This window comes from Corvus moneduloides, chromosome 12 (assembly GCF_009650955.1).
Source record: "Corvus moneduloides isolate bCorMon1 chromosome 12, bCorMon1.pri, whole genome shotgun sequence".
In the NCBI taxonomy this organism is placed as follows: Eukaryota; Metazoa; Chordata; class Aves; order Passeriformes; family Corvidae; genus Corvus; species Corvus moneduloides.
The window spans coordinates 19,893,756-19,913,558 of NC_045487.1; the positions used below are offsets into that span (position 1 = coordinate 19,893,756).

General features: G+C 41.0%; 1 protein-coding gene across 4 annotated transcripts; it reads right to left on the bottom strand.

Moving 5' to 3' along the window:
- Nucleotides 1–70: 70 nt before the first annotated feature.
- Nucleotides 71–19,231, bottom strand: LSM14A (LSM14A mRNA processing body assembly factor). Of its 4 annotated transcripts, none has more exons than XM_032121598.1 (10): nt 18,863–19,231; nt 11,138–11,301; nt 9,803–9,935; nt 8,706–8,825; nt 6,735–6,911; nt 6,361–6,423; nt 5,594–5,773; nt 3,965–4,136; nt 2,891–3,119; nt 71–1,855 (listed from the first exon to the last, which is right to left on the bottom strand). In XM_032121598.1, exons 1-10 carry the CDS (start codon nt 18,981–18,983, stop codon nt 1,832–1,834), a joined length of 1,383 nt encoding a protein of 460 aa, XP_031977489.1. In that variant the 5' UTR covers nt 18,984–19,231; the 3' UTR covers nt 71–1,831. The 4 variants fall into 4 exon arrangements, with proteins under 4 accessions (XP_031977489.1, XP_031977488.1, XP_031977491.1 ...); XM_032121597.1 differs by having other exon boundaries at nt 8,706–8,828; nt 18,863–19,230; XM_032121600.1 differs by lacking the exon at nt 6,361–6,423 and having other exon boundaries at nt 18,863–19,229.
- Nucleotides 19,232–19,803: the final 572 nt, after the last annotated feature.

Below are 19,803 nucleotides of genomic sequence, written 5' to 3' on the forward strand. Positions count from 1 at the left end.
GCAGGGCCCGCCCCGAGCCCGGGACCCCGGCCCAGCCCGCCCCGCGCCGCAAGAAACCACCGCCGGCGTGCCGATTTAACTGAGCAGTTTATTCTGGTTTAAAATAAAAAAAACAGAAAGCCTGGGCGGGCGGGGCGGGGCCACGCAGGGTTGGCCTCCGCCCGCGGCTCCCGGCCCAGGTATTTACAGCTGGAACACCTCGGACAGTAAAGAGTTATTGCAACAGGACAGCACTTGCCTCTACGGTCAAAAATCTCAACAGGTGTTCAGAATCATGACTTGTGGATCCCAAAAGGCAGTTGTTAAACATGCAAAAACATTACTAAACAATATTATCTAACTTCTACAGCTGTCAAATACTTGACCTTAATAAGGAAACCAATTACAAAATACTTCCTTGTAGTGCTATACAAAAGTTATAAAATTAAGATTCTATCAACCACTTTTAAATATTCCAATTTTTCAACAGTGCAGTTTTTCACGTCTTTATCACCACTGAACATTTTTAAGTAAAAAAAATAAATCAGCAAATTAGATCAAAGTGATGTAATCTTTGGATCCCTTTATTCCTGTGGCCTTCATATACATACACAGACACAAATGACCAGGTTTCTATTTCAGCATATCAGAAAGTTGCAACTAGTTATCCAGAATTGGCAAAAAGTCCGTACTGTCATTTGTGACTTTGTGGTCTAAGAACCAGAGTCTCAATGTCTCCAAGCTACGGTCTATCAAAATGCAAACAACTTCAAACACTAAGAATTCTTTGAATTGCTCATGTCTACAGGTATTACAACAAAGTTAACGTTTCAAGAATTGACAAATGGACACAGACCTGCATCCCAGGCATTCCAGGAGAATCACCAACTCATGTGCCTGGTCCATTATTAAAAAAAGTTAATATTTCTCACTAAGTAAAATTAATTGCAAATCTTGACATATGAAAATTCCTTTTCTTTTTTCTGAAAATATCACCTTAATTTGGTCAAATCCTGTGATATGCCAGAAACTACAAAATCAAATTCTTGCAAGAGCAGTGAAGCGTGTATCCAGTTTTGTGTAATGGAAGAATATCTTCATTATAGTCCAAATATAAAATCAAACATTTAAGCTTGAAAAGCTGCTAAAGAAAAAAACCCCAACTAATTCAGTGATCTTCAGCATATCAACTTCTGCAATAACAGTATGTTTACCGACTTAAAAATGTTTATTCTTTAAAAAATTAGTTGCTTTTTATACAGCTATACAAAGTTTGTAATGTTTCTTTGGCAATGGGATATAATGGAATTTTACAACTATATAAAAACTTTCCTTTGCCTAAGAAACAGTATTTACTGTGTGTACATATCTGACTGACAAAGCAAGTTTTCTACTGTCCAGCACCCTAGTTGATACAAGAACAACTACCTCAAAAGGGATTTTACAGGATTTCCAAAAAACAACCTTCGGTGGGTCAAAACACTCACAGTATCGACGGCCTTCTGCATACAATTGTCCTTACAACTTGAAGCAACTATCAAATACAGTTTAGTAATAAGAAAAATCCTTTCAGTGATGAAAAAATACTTAAACTCCATCGAAGTACTGCTTATAATTAACTATACATAAGAAATTACTTATCCTTCTGTCTCAAATATATTTAATGCTCACTGTCTTCAAAGATGGCCATTTCTCAAAAGTAACTGCATTACACCCCTTTGAAATTAAATAGTTAAATCCCAGTGCTGGTGACAAGTATACAGCAAATTAACTTCATTCTTTGCAGAGATCAAAACTAACTCTCTGATTCACGAAGATCTAGACGTTCACCTGGTTTCAGCTTTCTTGTAGACTACGCAGCAACTTTGTTGTCTTTCTAGAGGGAACAAAAGTACAATGTTAAAATTCATGTTGCAAAACAAACCCCACAGACTAATCTGGGCAACAGCCCTGGGAGCAGTTGTGCTGTGCTGGCTATTGCCCATGTCCTGCAGCAGAAAGGAGACCTCCCAAGGTGATCAGGTTGGCGTCTGGTCAAACCCGCTCAGCCTGGCACTAAGTGGAGCAGCTCATCACTCCGACTACAAGCACAGCACAAATGCTCAGCCCTTACACTACCTCCTACTTGTCTGGAAGGCAGCAAAACTTTTGTTCAGAAATTCAAATTGCTAGCCTGCAATCCCTCATTTCCATTCATGTTCAGCTACCCAAAGTTTCTTTAGATCACAGGACTAACTGTTGCAAACTAATCAAGGAACAGCTGAGGTATCTGTCTCACAACAGAGAGAAGTCTGCTGTGATGAAACCCCTTTTTAATTAAAAAAAATTAAAACTTCTATCAGAAATCAGAGACTCTTGTTTGCAAAACTCTTAACTGCTCATGTAGCAAACTACCAGAAGTTGTTGTTCTGTCCCAGTCAGAACTCTAAAAGCCTAGTTTACCTGAACCAATCTGGACAGCTGTCTTTGTTACTGATTCTAACCAGTACAGCAGTCTACATGCCAACCAATTCGCAAAGAATTCAAAAGTTTGTTGCACACTGGAAGCAAGTTAAATTACTCCATCTCCTTCTTTACATTTTACAATATTGCTTAGAAAAGTGCTTGCAATTTACATTTCTAACACTTTTTTTCCCCTTCTTTTTCTTTTACTCCCTAGTATCAGCTATCGAGTAGCTACTCAGGGCACGTGACAAAAGGCAACTTTTATTTTTGGTTGCTGTTGATAGTAAATTGATGCTACGTAACTAAAATCTCAGCATTAATGGACTTGCAGTAAAGTAGCTCCCAGCCCCTGCAAAATACTATTCAAGAAATTCTAGTTCCACATCAGATCTAAAAGCAAGAGATTTGTAACCACTCCTTTCTAAGAACAGCGCACTGGGTCACAGTAACATGAAGCATGCTTTACCCTATATTCAAAGTCAGCGAACTCCCTGCCTCCACGGCCTCCTCTGAAGCCACCGCGGAAGCCACGGGGGGCGGTGAAGCCGCCTCTGCCGCCCCCCCGTCCTCTGCCCCCTCGGAAGCCGATGATGCCCCTGCCCCTGTAGCCGCTGCGGCCGCGGTTGGGGCGCAGGGGGATGCCGAAGGTCTCGGCGTTCAGCCGCCGCTCCTCGGCCCAGGTGGGTCTCCGCTCCCTGCCGCACAGAATGAACACGGATTGCTGTGAAACACTTGGGAAGGAAGAGAGAGGCGCCAGAAAGCCCATGAGATGAAAAATGATACATTAACCATATTGTAAATCTCCACAGTATTGCTTCTGCAAGAACCTAGGTGTCTGCCACCGTTGACTGGACTCATCAAGAAGGAACATGTTACAGAGTCATTAATTAGATATTAATAATGCTCTAAGAGTTTGCCATATTGAAGAGCACACTCAGTATTCTCTGCACACAGCATCATTTAAAGCAAGAAACAGTTCACAGTTACAGATGTTATTTTATCTGGCTGCGAGTACAACAAACAACTCCCCCTCCCCCTCCCTCAAGTCAAAATAGGTCAGCAATCCACATCATCGTGTCTAATAAAAAGGCAGCAGCAAAAGATAAGCTTTAATTTTCCTGAAATGCTATCTGCCCATTCGAACAACACTACTGGCTGAGACAGTTATATAATCTGCTTAGAAACCATTACCAAAGCAGGGTCATAATTGATTTAACTAAAGTGTTAATTTAGGAGCAAAGCAAAACAAACAAACCCCCCCCACACTTTAGTAAATCTGAAAAGGAGATTCTAGGGCCTGTGCATTAAGTTCTAAAAGTATGGCTCTACAGCATCTTAAGATAGCTTCCTATGAACATATTGCACTTGCCCACAAAGAAATTTTGTGCTTCGTATCCTTGTTTTATTTTTGCCTGCTGCATGTGGAGGTAAGCTCTAATCACCTTTGATTCAGAGTTGATTGTAATGAGTAACACTGACAGTACCTTATGATATAAACATGCATTCATCAGACTAACACACTTCTCCTTGCAGGCCATACCTATTGTCATCACAGGAAATGTTATCAAAGAAGGATTTGGTTTTGTCATAATAGCAATTGGGTCCAAGTGGATCTTCCTCATCGGCATTCCCTTCGCTGTTTTGGGTATCAACACCTGAGTCACCTTTGTCTTCTCCATTTACAGGCTTCTCTGGTTTCTCAAGTTTATCTTCTGGAAAATAAAAAGTAAACAGAAGCCTAAAAAAGGCAGCACTGTTAACTTATTCCCAGTCAGAGACAAACTATATTGAATGCTACAAAAAATAATTTAATGTGGAAGTCAAATAATTTGACATGTAAATTAGGATGTTTCGCTGCTTCTGTCTGGAGGTTTCTATGCTTCCTGTGGGTTTTGTTAACAAAAAACCCTGTGGCAGAATGGATGTGATAGCCATCTATTTTTTCCCCTCTTAGCTACCTCCTTCCCGGGCTTAAGAGCCTCATTGAGTCAATCCTCCTAAAAGCCATCCCATGGTTTTGCTCATCCCTGTTGTCCTTCTCCTTTGTCTTCTGGCTTTGCTGTTATCTCCTTTGAGATGTAGGGCCAGCAACCTGACTTTATGATCTATTTATTTCCTAATAATGCCTCAAGTTCAACTTACTGTTTTGAAACAGTAGTACTGAAAACAAAGCTGACAGTTCAACACCAGCAGCTATTACTATTTTCAAACCTCATTTCTAAATGTTTACAGTTTAAATCTCATGATCCTGTGCATAAACTTCAGATAACCAGCTCAACCTTTCCATACCACACACAAGAATTACCACACTCACAAACATTTCTATAGCTGTTTATGGTTAGCTTTCCCTTTACTATTCGGAAAAAACCAGTATCAACAGCAAACCATCAGCTCCTTGAAAAATGATCCAGAAAAACAGGCAAGCATCACAGGACAGATCTTATGGTACTCAACTGGTGTTTTTACTCTACACTGAAATCTGACCATTTATTCCTACCTTTTGTTTCCCACCTTTCAGCCAATCATTCACTGAAATAGGGAACTCACTATATTAACCTGCAACAATTTTGTCCAAAAATAGTAGCAGCAGTGTAACAAACAGGTGGCTGGTCACAAGAGAATGAGGTAATCAAAACAGAAGCCTGCTAGAAAACAAGTGCTGGCAGCACGGTTTCTAACTACTCCTGTGTTCCTTTGGAAAAGGATAAAAGCAAGGAAATGCTAGAAACTTTCAAACAAACTCTCCTGCATACTACAGTGAAGTTCTGATCCCAAACTCCTTTGCTTTTGGTCTATAATTGACATTATAATTTTGGTTTAATAATTGAAAACCTAAAACATGGATTTTCTTTTATTGCATCCTTTCCAGAACTTTAAAGTAACAAACATTATTGGGACTTCTGGTCAAGTACTCTGCATTTTTAAGACTTGTTGGCACTTGACAGATGGTATTTGCTAGTTAAAATTTGTTAAATACTCAAACACTGGCCCAAGTATTTAATTCACATATGATCCCAGTTTACTTATTAATTGGTTTTTAAATTTATTTTTTAATGACTCCAAACAAGACTTAATACTATACGCTTTTTAAGAGTAGTTCTCCAAGGTAGGCTCAACACAGCAAGATACAGTTTTTCCATGCTCAAGTCTAAAGCAAAAATTGGTTTACCTTTTAATTTAAGTTTATTATGAAATTCTCTATCAATTTCCTCCTTGTTGAATTGCGCATTTGCACTTTCAAAGTCAAAGTCCTTCTCAAACTTCATCGGACCATCCCTCCTAATACCAAATCTTCCTCGGCCCCCTCTGTGACCTCCACGGCCTCTCCGTGCTGCAGGTGCACCTGGAACTGAAAAGAGGGAAATTCCGTCTGGTTTTGCTTTGTGGATTGGCTTTTCTCTGAGGGTGGTGGAGGGTGTTTGTTTTTTTTGGTTCACTTTCTAATTCCTGGGGTAACAGGTAGGGACTTCAGAAGTGCAGGAAGAGAATGCATGTTGTTTAAAGTCCCATCAGATCAGCTTGAAATTTGTAAATTCACAGTAACAATGGCAGTGACACATAAAGCATAATAGTACTAAATTTGTGTGTTAAAAGACTCTCTAGAAGTCATTAAAAACTTTTGGAAGAAGAGTTAGAATATTAATGGCTTTTCAGTCAAATATTTTTTTAGAAAGGCTTTTATTTCATGCTATTATGTTTATAAATCCCTGAATACTCCTTGATTTACATTTTTATTTCAATTGATTGCTTAATATAAAGCAACAACAAGAGGTTTTTCTCTTTAATGTTGTCTTCATTTGCTTGTATTCTTCTGGCTCAATGCAAAGCTGTTACCCTCTAGAAGCAAAGTGTGAAAGAATTTATGTATTTTAGCAAATTTAAAAAAAACTTATTGGTCTGAAAGCAATGATAGCTATTTCTCAAAACATGATTTACCAATTTGTCGTTTGTTTTCATTTCTGAGTTCATTTTCTGATCTTGAAACCTTGTGTGCTTCAGCTAAAGTTGGAAATAAAAACATGATTTGTTTATCCAATTAGGTATTTTTGATCATACTTTTGTATATATAGTTCAGATTTTTAAAAAAATCCAAACCTGTAAATGTAAACCACATGTTTAAATCATAAAAGAAAAAAAAGTAATTTAGAATATATGTTTAAATTTAAAAAGAAATATGTATCTAATCCAGGTCTCTGCTGGCAAGCCTACCAGTAACAGACAGCAGGAAAATTCCTATGTATTACCCTTTAAAAGAGCACTTTGTATGTGTATGGAAAGAAATAAGCTGTATGAAAATTATGCAAAGCTACCTCGTCTGTGCTCTTGGTTCTCCAAGGATTTTTGGTTTGCAGACACCAAAGGTCTGGTTTGTACAGGACTCCTCCTCCCAACTGGTGCTGGAGTGGGCAGGTGGGCTGAAGCTGTTTGTACAGCTTGTTCCATGGTGGGGCTCCTTCTCAAATGGTCCATTGGAGGGCTTGAACGACCTGGGGAAAAAATAAAACAAAACCAAAGCCCAAAGGGTTATTTCTCATCTACAAAGGTGAGTTACTGGTCTCAACCAATCTAGACTGACAGGTTTATCTGCCTTAGCAGTCAAGACAGCTGTGTCCGAAAAAAAAAAAAAAAAAATTTCTGCACCATCAGATCCACTGATTCAGAATGAAGGATACTTAGCAACACCCCTTCCCCCAGTCTAAAAGAAAAAAATGGGAAGGACACCCAATCCCCACCAACCCACTAATGATGTGCATTTAGCTGTGGAATGAAAGTTTTGCATTGATTTGAGGTAAAAATGCTCCTTCTGCCTCCCTGGGATGCCAATTGGGAAGAAGCTGCTCCCAAAGGCAGTTGTGATGCTGTTCAGGTACTGCTGCAGGATCCCTGCCCATGCAGGGAACAGCGGTGGCTGGGGCCGGGCTCCCTGCAGGGAAGGAGCTGTGGAAGCTGCCCCACACAGCACTGCTCACCCAGTGGCTGGAGGCAGAAGCATGTTCAGAACAGAGCCACTGATCCAGCCAGACAAGTTTACAACATCAAATAGGTAAATCTACTAAGAAATTAGAATAAGACTCAAGTCCCAATAAGTAGAAGAACAAGGTTCTATCCCGTGACAAAACTAACAAAAGGAAAACCAAACATAAACCAAAACCACAAAAAACCATAAACTAAACGAAACAAAACAATAAATCCAACCATACCACACTTGCAATCTACAAAGATGAAAAATATTTTTAAAAGCAAACACACAGAAAAAAAACCTGTTGGGTGTCCCAAAGGAAATGTGGCAGAATGTATGCTCACCTGAAGCATACATCATACATATCCATCCATGTCCACGAATCATACAGGTTTTAACTACAGAAAACCAAACTACTATTTCAACAGATAATTTATCAGCATACTTGTCCCCCCTTGAATTAATCCAACAAAGTAGAACCTATTTCTGGCAACCCACCCAACTTGTCCTACAAATATTCCTAATGGGTACACAAATCTCAACTGGAATTTAGGGAAAAAATCTGTTTGCTTTAAGTGTTTTGCCTTTTAACATGACTGCATACTTTAAAAATAGCATTAGGAATGTATCGCGGCACACACTTTTCCAGCAACGAAGAGCGCAAGAGCAAGAAATAATGGGGTTTGGGTTTTTAAGGAGCAATGTTAACAACATTTGCATGAAGGATGAGGGTGAAGATGCTCAAATGTTTAATTTCTTTTTTCGTTGCCATTCAAATTCATCCAGAATCTCCTTTTTTCTAATATTACATAAACTATCCATACACTTCCTGTTACCATTAAGCTGACTTAAAAGTCATATCACCATCTGTACAGGAAATCAGGTCTGCTGTTAATATCATCTATGTAACTATACATGAACAGAGACACTACAGTTAGGAATAAAGATTTTAAAATTGTAAGCTGAAGGACTTCACATTTCAATCAGCATGAAGTATCTTCAGTTCTGTCATGTTATCAATAAAACTAAATACTGAATTTCCACATGCACCTATTTGCTAACATTATTTCACTTAATTAAAGTCCTACTTCTCAGTACAGATGCTTTAAGGGTAACAACGTGTTACTACCTGCAGCACTACAAGATGTAGAGAAAACACATTTAAAGAGCAAACACAAAGCCTCTCAGCGTTTCCTGGGTTTAATACCAAGTGTTTCCATGAGAGAATTCAGCTGTTTCGTTGGCATTTCTGCTGACCATCAAAGTCACAGGGACACACAACTGGTCAAAAAAAGATCAAAGTTACTAAAAAAGATTTTACCTTGAGACATCTGTGTTTTTAGTGATCTTGCATCTGTTGTAAATGCAGACCCAACTGCAGTGCTTTGGGACATGCTAGCACTGGCCGACGAGTCTGTTCCAAAAGATGTTAAAGAACCTCCTGCTTTGAAAGAAATAATGTAGTTGTAAAATCTGGTTTAGACTTTTTTTTTTTTTTTTTTGAACTAGCACTAAATGATTAGCAAAGCTTTATTAGGCAGTTATTCTAGAGTACACATAAGTCTGCCCTTTCTGTACACTTTTAGTCTGAACTAACATATGTATGCACATAAGTTGGTAAGACTATCTCTATCTTTTAATCTAAAACGAAAAACATAAGACCACTTCCAACTTCAGTATCACAAGTATTAACAAAACACAGTCATCTTATGGAGCCATACATGTTACTGGTATATACTTCCATTCAAGATCCTTTCAGCAAACATATGACTGCCACATCTTATTAATTGATATCAAATTACAGCCAATTCTACAGCCTTCTTTTTGCATGGCTAATATTTTCAGTACCAAGAGTAACACCGCTGCCATAACAGTTACGAGACTGTAAGTTCCCATGAAAAAACTAAACTGTGAAATAAACTCTCAGGGAGGAAGGAAAGCTGGTTGGTGAGTCTCAGAGAGAATGTGGAGTATAAAGGAGCAACTAGCCCATGCAACTCACAAATACTTCAAGCACGTATTTCCCACCTCGCCAACTCCCCACGAACAGCTGGAGGACTGTGCTGGCACATAGCTGCTGAATAATCCAAATCCTTAGTTAATGCACACAGCATCTGGTCAGCCCAACAGTACAGCTATGGGGCTTCCCTGGAGGGGCTGCCTCTACCACTTGTGAAATATAATGAACAGTGGTCCCTCTGTGATCGGTGTTTAGTTCTCAATCATAATTAGTTTGATTTAAGATGCAAAGACTATGAAAAACTCTCTACTTTGGAGCTGAACTGCAGGACTAACAGAGAAGGAAGACTTTGAATCTGCCTTAGGATAAGACACTGATGAAATTCTAAGCAGTGATTACTGTCTGTGCACACACAGCTTCACTCACAGGAAAACACTGGATAATCAGAGTGAACCTACCAACTCCAACAGCGCCGAACTGCTGCCCCACCAGTGGGCTCGGGCTGAACTGACTGTACGCAGGCATCCTGCCAAAAGGACCATAGGACCCCACAGACTGGAATGAAGATGTAGTTGAAGATCCTAGTGAAGACTGAAGACAAAACACACAACACACTAGCAAAAACTGTATTTACAAAAAATTAGGAAATAGTTCTGTTGGCAAGAAATGTAGAAACTCTAAACATTTTCACAAGTATGTACAGCTTAGAAAGCACTTTTACCCTTCCACCATCACAGACCTGTAGAAACAGTACCACAAAATTTTGCAATCTTTTCCCTACAACCTCAGACACTGGACTCTCTTGTCAAACACACACACAAGCTTTGCTGGCAAATCTGGAAAATGTCCTTTTTCCTTGAAGTTTCAAACCCCACAGGTACAATAAGACACCCAAACATACTGGAGGAGGCTGAGGTTATCACTGTTATTGGGATTCACAGTAATGCAACTTCACCACTCTTGACTACAACTGACAGAAGGAGTTGCACCAAGTTTAATAAAAGTCCTTGGAGAATTGCAAGGACACCTCATAAGGAAGTATCAAGAATTTTCTCCTACAGAACAGATAAAGCAGTAGAATCATATTACATGGAATTATCAATCTCCATTTGAAGCAAGAGTTTTTTCTCTTGCTCTCAGGGATGGTTTTAAGACACCCCATAAGCACAACTGAAAAGGCAACAAATTTCTGAGAAAACTATTTCTGTCAGTCCATTTACTACAAAATGACAGACTAACTAAATCTGAAGGCTTCAAGTTTAAGCTGCTTTCCCTTCAGAAACCAAGTATTCGCTTTTTGAATAAATGCCTTATAGTATGAAGACTATTTAAAAACACATAGCTAGCTGAAACACTTTAAAGTCAAAGTTAGCAAAAAATGTTGAACATTAGAACAAAAATAAAACAAACAGGCAAAAAAACCCCACTAATGATCTGGAGATATTTCACCATCTATTCTGTTTGATTTATACCAAGTCTAATCTTCCCAAGAACTATCTGTCCTCCTAAGCCAAGTCCCTTTCAAAAAAGGCATCAAGACCTACAAAATGTTATTAGTTGTTTCTGAAAAAACAGCAGCTTTGGTTTGTAGTGCACTGTGCTAGAGTTAGATTTCAACTTTCATTTTCACAGTTAAAGACCGTGAAGGGAGAAAATTCTTCCAGAGTTCTTTACATTGGATTGTGAACTTTACAGTGATAAACATTTTAAATTTTAAATACTCAGCTAGAGAGTACTTAAGCTAGCAAGTTACCTCTTCAGCAACAATTATTTAAAACTCTGTTTTGACTTACCTGAACAATAGCAGGGTCCTGTGGCAAGGAGCACTGAGGTTTTGGTGGCTCACAGACAGTCAGGTCTTTAATGTCACTGCCACGGAATATAATATACTCGAAGACTTCATCGCGAGGTGGGATGGGTCTATCCGTTGGTCTGTCTTCTGTACCAAAGGAGCGAACTGCAAAGTTGGGAAGGCAGAAAAAGAATGAAGCACCCCACATTCAACAAAAGGGTTTCAATATACTGCAGAGACCAACAGCTTTAAATAAAGAGAATAAAATTTCATTGAGAAAGAAACCCTTATTAAATAGGCACCATATTCTTTATCATTATCAACTCTCCTCAGACAAACAAGTAATTTTATCTTAAAAATCTGAGTTAAAAACCAAGCTGAAAGACTGAGACATCACTTATGCTATCAATTACATGTTGAATATTTTCAATTGTTTTGTGAGGGTAAGGGGAAGCAGCAATGCAGGGTTTTTTGGCTGGCAAGTCAATTCTATGAATCAAAGAATACATGAGTTTACATATTTCACATTCTGTACTTGCAAAACAGGAAAAAATATGCTAATACTACTAGAATCTAGAGTATTAAAAATTATCAAATGTGAATTTCTTAATAAATTCAAGATTTAATAAAACAGCAGGAATTCTGTGGTGTATATATATACAATTTTCACCAAGAAAAATGCATTCTTCTTGCTGGTGTAAGGTTCATATGATGTCATATGATCTCTATCAAATTAAGCAAACTCACTGGGGCCTTACTATCTTCCTAGTGTGCACCATACCAAGACATGGAATTACTTGCATGAATTCCAACAGCTTTCTGACTGCACAGCAATGAAGCTTATCAAGCTCTTCCTTTTGCACTACATATAATCACTACCACTGTACATGGATACCATCACTTTGCTGTCAGTGCCCTCTCAGAAACTTTTCCCCACCTTTAGACTGCCAACCTGGAGTGAATATCAAGTGAAACAAATGAATAACTGAAGAAGAGATTTGTCTCCAAGGGCTAGTTTTGTAAGCAAAAACTAAACAATGGATTGAAACCAGAGAGGGGAAAAAAACCAAACCCCCAAAATCATGACAGTCACATTCAATCACAGTCTCATTGACTTGTGGCAGCTCTAACAATCCCTCATGACTGCTTTTGCTCCAGCCTCTCAGAAGGTGTTTGTTTGCTTTGCAAGTTAAGGTCATGCTGAGAAAAATCTGTATTTTGCTTTAATTTACCAGAATTAGATTTCCCTCCATTTTCAGATGCATCAACATTTTGGAGACATCATTAGGCACTTATTTGCAGCCATAGAATCATTAGTCAAGAAAAGCAGAGTTTCCTGTAGAGATGTATAAAGTGATACTGAGTCATTTCTCAGGCTGCACCAGCCATCTTCCATCACTGTTGCGTCTTTTAATACTGCATAAACAGAGCTTAACAGTCAGGTATTAAAATCTTTTCAAGAAGCATAATTCAGCAGTAAAGAGATCATGTCCACACTACAAAGAAAAATAACATTAAGTGGTTACAATTATTTTGTTCATGTATCATCTAGTGAGCTAACTTTCATTATCTTTTCTGTTTCTGTGCATCTGAAAGTCTGTCCTGAATGGTACTACAAAGTGTGAGCAATGTAAAAAGGCACACACTGTTTAGTTAATGTCAGTCCTTGTTAGAAGAAGAATCTGTCTCCTTTTCCTCTACAGAAAAAAAGTGTCTGAAGCTTAAGAATTCGCAGAAATTAAAGTAATGCACAGTAGCTTAATAACATTATCAATTGGTCATGTGCATTCTTGTAATTCATTCAGTTGCTTTTTATTCACCAGGCTTTTCTATTTCAGTATCTTGACCGCAGATCTAGCCTCACTTTCTGGCCATCTTATATTCTATTTATCAGATAACTAATAAATTATCTTGGACTTTCATTCCATCATTTGACCTGCTGTCTTGGTAAGTAAAACCACAGTTGATTTTGTACTGCTTCTCTCTGTCCCACATTGAAATGGTTTCTTTAGTAGACATTTTGTCTATGAAGGTGCACAAAAATGGCCAGAGTATGATCAGTAAGTTACCAAAGGATTTTACTTTCTAGCTAAAGTGAAGAAACTACTCTGTAGCAACACCACAGAAAAAGAGTAGTAAGTTAGAGAGCTGCATCTTGCCTTTACATGGAAGTAAAAATCTGATGAACTATGGAAGAAATATGCTTTGAAAGTATTTCTCTGAAGTCAAAGCTACATTGTGCAGGTAAGTATTTTAACATTAATACTAATGTACCTGACACATATAGGAACAGTTCTAACACCTGGCAATTACCGTTCTCCATTCTAAACCAATCCGAGAAAAAAAAGTGAGCCACCAAACGTTCATCTACTGACATGCTGAAAGAAGTAAAGGGATTTCAGTGTATGTTAAAAAACGTCTTTCTCCACACCATGAAATTACCATAACATCAAAAGGAAGTATTTTCAATGCCACAATTTAGAATTCTTCTTTAAGAGATTGACTGTCTATGCAGCTAGCTCAAGACACTTGTTATGGTTGCCAATGATTTAGCAATAAAACACATCAAGATTTGCTACTAAAAGTTTGACTCTTTTACTTTACTTCTCCCTTGCCCCAAATCAAACTGGTTTTATCACAACCTTCTGCAAAATATAAACACAATTTCATCCAGATTTGCTCTGCTGGAGAGGGGTAAACAAACTCCCCTGATTTGCAGTTCAGACCCACCCTCACACCACAAGCAACCAAAATAACCACCCCCAGTCCAATTTCCTTTTAAAGCAGGAACCAGAACTGCATGTGTGGTGACTGTAGGAAGGGCTACTTAATGTGTCCACCCCAGTCAGGTCCTTCAGAGTAGTGTTAAGATAAGGAGTTGAAAGTTACTTTTTGTATTTTACAAAGGCATACCTATCTTTACAGTTTCTGCTTTCCTTACAGAAATACTAAGTTGCCAGAGTATCAAAAGCACAAGGTATTGGAGCAGCAGCAGGCTCAGAGCTCTATCCAGCTCTGTCTCTTGGGCAATTTCCTCAGACTACCTCCTTCCTCCAGAACGAAGTGCATATACAGCAAAATACTGAAGAGCGAAAGGAGATGAAAATAAGCACATGAAAGACAATCTTACAACTGTGGTAAATCTAGTTAATCTTACCTTGTTCATTTCAGGATTGGTTTTTTCTTTTGTTTTTGAAAGAACTAAACTGGATTAAGGATTTGCAAACAAGAAGACAAGCAGTACATGTTAAAAGCAAACTTATTTTTCGTTAGTGTAAATACACACAATTAAGTACCTAGCTAAAATAACTAACTCTGTTGAGCCTATCCATGTACACACTTGTGCCCAAGTAGTTCCACTAATTTGATATTAAAGTGCTGTGAGCAAATTTTTGTACGAATTTTGACTGTGATATTACTACTATATGATATTTTAATGTATATTACCATATTATACTACTATGGCATTCAATGGCAACATTGCAACTTTCCCTGTGAGTTAATAGATATGATTACTCGTTAACACAGGGAATTTAAGCAGAATGTTAATCAGAAGTGAAGCTATTTACTCTGCTAGCAAGAGGACTCTGTTCCCCTACAACGTGAATTACTGCAAACAGGTAGCTCAGTCTGTGTGCACAGCACTGACACTCTCTCCTCACTCCCTGAGGAGCAAACGTACACAGAAACCAGCTCTTCTCTGCTCCTAAAGCACCCAGGAGGAGCATGACGACTAAAATGAGACCACCACAAGTGAACAAGTCATTTCAATTACCACCTCTCTCCAAACATCACAACCCTTTCACTGCAAACATGCTTTGATGCCTGCACACCACACCGAGCTCATACCAGGCTCATTTCTCCAGAACAATTAATTCAGCCTTACTGGCACGAGTGGTGACTTTGCAGGGAGACAGATGAGGGCAGTAGCCAGGAGTGGGCTTTGACAAGAGGAATTTTTCTGCTGTGACATACTATGCACAAGTTTGGTTTGGCACACAGGTCCTAACCCTCAAGACAGGCAAGGAGCCTGTTACTTAACTGACTAAAAAAAATACATTCATAAAAACTTGATAAAAATTTAACCCTTCCCTTTCCTGCTCCCACCCTTGCATGAGTTCAAATCTTCACAAGAATTTAACTTTCCTTTGTCTACATTTCAGAGTCTTTCACCTGCAACTAATGTTCTGTAGAAGTCTAAAAAGGAAGTTTTCCTTTTGATGTGTTTTGATGTGACACCACAGACAACACTAACACAGATGGTTGAAAACGCCAGAAGTTTAACTACTTCTTAAAACTACCAAAAGCTGTTTCATTAATATCTATCAATTATAATGGTTCCAAATGCAACTCTCAGTGGTGCAAGAGTTGCTAAGTGAGAACTGATGCATTATAGCAGAGACAATATTTATTTTTGTTTCTTACACTCATATATCTAAGGATTCCCTGCTGTTGAAGGAACAAAGCTTTTTCTGACTCAACATGGCTATTCTTACACAGCTTACCTGCCTTAAAAATAACTCTAAATCGGTGCCTTGAAATAGAAAAGAATTATGTATTACTAATATGAAAGATCACATCTCCTTTTTAATGCCACAACATTTAAGATCAAGCACTGTGATTATTCTGTAAATACCCCAGGTAGGGCAGCAATCGTTTTCCAGCAAGAAAACTAACCACGGCTTGCAAACTCCTCTTAAATTGCTTGGGCTTAATGAAGTTTTAAAAATTAATAATGATTTTTTTTAAAAAAAGTAAGTATTAATTAGAACCATGAACTAGAAGGACATTTCAAGTTAATTTAAATTAAGGCTTGACAACAGGAGAGAGTGGTTTTTGGTTCCAGACACTGTCTCTGAAAAGCTATTGATCCAAAGAAAACATAGGCACCAACAATATTTAAGAACCTCAAATGTTTGCATAGCTTGCTTAGTGTTTGGAATCCACTATGGATGGGTGTTTTCCCTGTTATTTAAATAACTATATACTTAGACACTTTGTGAAAGGATGCATCATGTCCCCTTATCAGACTCCAGCTTAGGTAAAAAATTTTATGCTCAATATTTAACAGCTCCTATCTTTCTCTAATTCATGAGATAGAGACCACAAGTTTTGCTTAGTAAAAAGATCACAACATTGTAAACAAAATGTTGATTAGAGAACTAGAGCAGATTGCCCTCAGTAAGGGAGGGCTACAGTCTGTGCTGGCAACCCGAAGTCTGAAACCCCAGACAATTTAAGACAAATGAAGGCATTCCACAAATACAACTTCATGAGATTAATCTCTGACTTTGGTTTAGCCCACACAAATCCTATTGTTGGGCAAATCTGTAGTTATTCAAGAACAGACTCTACCTCTAATTTTCCACTTTATGTCACCATTTCAGTAAGTTCAGTTAGAATGTGAATAATGATAAGCTGCCCTGCATTCAATTCAGGGAACAGTCATGTCACACAGACTACACAGCTGAGCAACTGAAAGCATCAAGTCTTTTGGGGGTTTTTTTGTCTCTTTCTGGCAAGAAATTTGACATCTGTAGTCAGGATTCACACTAAACAGTTCTCGTTTGACTTCTGGACTCAGCACAGGAAGAAGAGGTAACTTTTACCTGATCAACATATTTACAGCTAGAGTACAAGTTCTGCTTCTTTCATATACGGATGTGGCCAATAATTAAGCACACTCGCCACCTTACATATACAGTGTCATATACACTCAATGGCCTAAGCCTTCAGAAACTTGAATACTCTCAAGAGGAGCATTCTGTTCATGAGCACAGAGAACTGCTCTGCAGTCTAATATGGTTGTTATCAGTTCCAGATTAATCTCAAGATTTTTGGTTCCATGTGGCCTAGAAATACTGGTTTATTCTCTTCTGAATCATAACACTGTATTACAAAACACACATTCTTCAGCTAACTCAGCCAAGTTTTATTAAAGCAAATTCGGTGGTTTAGATTTACATTTCTGATGAGAGCTATGAGAAGAGAGTAGATTAAACTCGTAACTGTAGTTCGGTCTGTCTTAAATATGTACACTTTGGCAGATAGACCACAACATGACTTAACCACTCTTGAGAGAAGTCGTGCAAAATTGGCTTCGTCAGCACTAAATCAGTCTAATTTTGGACAAGACTATCAGAAGGTCCTCGAGGATAGGATTCTTCTTCTATGTGCTTTTGCACAAACCTTAACAACCACAGCATGCAACTGGAATTTCTGAACATTTATTTTTAATCACAGTATCCAGCTTTCACTTGTATAAACCAAAACCAGCTGTCCTTTCAAAGTAGATAATGCAACTTCTGCAAGGCAATTTAACCTAAAAGCAACTTCAGAAATAAGTAAAAATCACATAATGAAAGCTAACTGCCCCATAAACGAACTGTGCAAGCCTGGGACCAAACTCACTGTAAGGTGTTTCAAAGCCCATGTACCAGAATTTACAAAAGAGAGTAATCTATTTCTTAAACAATAACGGGGGGCGGGGAGGGAAGGAGGGAGGGGGTTGGTTTCGAGGAGGGAAGGCCTTAAAGTGTCACAGCACACAAACAAGAATTACCACAAAGGCCAGTGAAAGCAAACACACTCATGGTATCCACCAGCACCCACTGCAGCTGTGCAGAACAGAACAGACCGTCGTTAAGCCTTTCGTAGCAGCCAGGAACCGAGCTCTCGAATCCTCTCTGTTCCAAATATTTCATTTACACAAGCAGCAATTTTTCCTCTTACCTAATGGCTGGATAGACTCTCTGCTTTTACATATGAATTTAGATTACTTAGCAAGACTTTACAGATGCAAGAAGTGTAAAGAAAAAAAATGCCGAGTTTTGCAGAATCTTTTAAAAAGAGGTTATTAAAAGTTCTGACTTAATGTTTTACGTTGAGAATGCATTATCATGCATGAGAAACACTGAAGTCCTTCGGACGCCCAGTTTCAAAGATTCTCTTTTTTTTCCTCCAACTCTCTTCCCAGTAAACATGTCTTTCTAACTTTCTTATACATTCACGCAGAAGCCTCTCTCTCTCTCTCTCGATATATAAATGTATATAAATATATATATATATGTATCTTCTAGCGGATAACATTCTCATACCATTTCGAACTACACTGTTCCATATACCTCCAAAATTAACAGCTCGCGTTCAGCTTTTGTCAGTAATCCAGCACTCAGGATTCCCTTCAGACCCGAGCTGTCTGCCGTCCTAGGATGCAGAGCAATCCAGTCATACACGGCCCTATACCCTGTAGGTCTGGAATTCTTACGATGCAAAGAAAACCTCTTTCTAGCCTCCCCCTCCTACTCCCTTTCACGCACTAGCTCTGGACCGCTTCCACCGCCACGGGCTTCATACTTGCACTCTATCCGGAACACCTCTGAGCAGCCCCCGGCGCGGTACCTACTCCTGGCTCCTTTCCGCGAGGGTCCCTCGCCGGAGCAGCGGGAACAGGGGGGAGCGGGGCCTCGCAGCGCTATCGCGCTGCCGCTCTCACGGCCAGACCCTCTCTCGCTTCCACCTCCCCCGCAGCCGCCCCGTCGGGAGAACGGCGGGACGAGGCGGGCTCTGATCGAGCTCGGCCGGGCCCCCAGAGGCTGCAGGCCGCCCGCCGGGCCTCCTCAGAGCCCGGACAGCGCCGCGGCTCCAGCTCCTCGCTCGATCCCGTCCCGCGGCCCCGCTCCCCTCCCGCCCCTCGCAGAACGCCGCCGGGCCCGCTCCTCCTTACCCTTGGCCAGCGCCACCGTGGAGTTCTCCGTGTCGATGGTGTACAGGATCCCCTCATAACGGATCTCGGCCTTGGAGATAAGGCTGATCTTGCTCCCGATATAGGGCGTCCCCCCGCTCATGGCGCTGTTTCTCGGTCAGGGACACCCCTTCGCCGCTGCCGAGGGCTCCTCAAGCCGGGCACAAGCAACCAAGCAAACCCGACCCTGAATCGTAGTAGGCGCTGTCCTCCTGCCGCCCCGAGCCGCCGCTCCCCGCGCAGCTGAACCCTCGGCACAGCCCTCGGCGGAGCGCTCAACACAACCCGCGCCCCGCGGCTCCCAACATGGCCGCCGCCTTCATCTTCCCTCACAGCGCCCCCCCCGCCCGGCCCGCCAGGTGTATGCCGGGAGCGCGGCTGCTCTCGCGAGAGCCGCGAGAAGGGACGCTGAGTTGGGGGGCGGGAAAGTCGCGGAGTGGTGTTGGGGTCCCGCGCGCGGCAGCGAGAGCGGAGCGCGGAGCTTCGGCACCGCTCGGCTCTGCCCGGCCCGGCTCGGCTCTGCCCGGCCCGGCTCGGCTCTGCGCGGCCCCGCTCGGCTCTGCCCGGCCCGGCTCGGCTCTGCCCGGCCCGGCTCGGCTCTGCGCGGCCCGGCTCGGCTCTGCGCGGCCCCGCTCGGCTCTGCCCGGCCCGGCTCGGCTCTGCGCGGCCCGGCTCGGCTCTGCGCGGCCCGGCTCGGCTCTGCGCGGCCCCGCTCGGCTCTGCGCGGCCCCGCTCGGCTCTGCCCGGCCCGGCTCGGCTCTGCCCGGCCCGGCTCGGCTCTGCGCGGCCCGGCCCGGCTCGGCTCTGCCCGGCCCCGCTCGGCTCTGCCCGGCCCCGCTCGGCTCTGCCCGGCCCGGCTCGGCTCTGCCCGGCCCGGCTCGGCTCTGCGCGGCCCTGCTCGGCTCTGCCCGGCCCGGCCCGGT

Bases quoted from the DNA above. Each gene is read 5' to 3' on its own strand.
- LSM14A (XM_032121597.1), bottom strand. From the start codon at position 18,983: ATGAGCGGGGGGACGCCCTATATCGGGAGCAAGATCAGCCTTATCTCC. The intron at 6,912-8,705 runs GTAAAATCTTTT...TTTTTTCCCCAG, and splicing joins AAAAACACAGATGTCTCAAG to GTCGTTCAAGCCCTCCAATG. The intron at 6,424-6,734 runs GTAGCTTTGCAT...TTCCAACTTTAG, and splicing joins GAACCAAGAGCACAGACGAG to CTGAAGCACACAAGGTTTCA.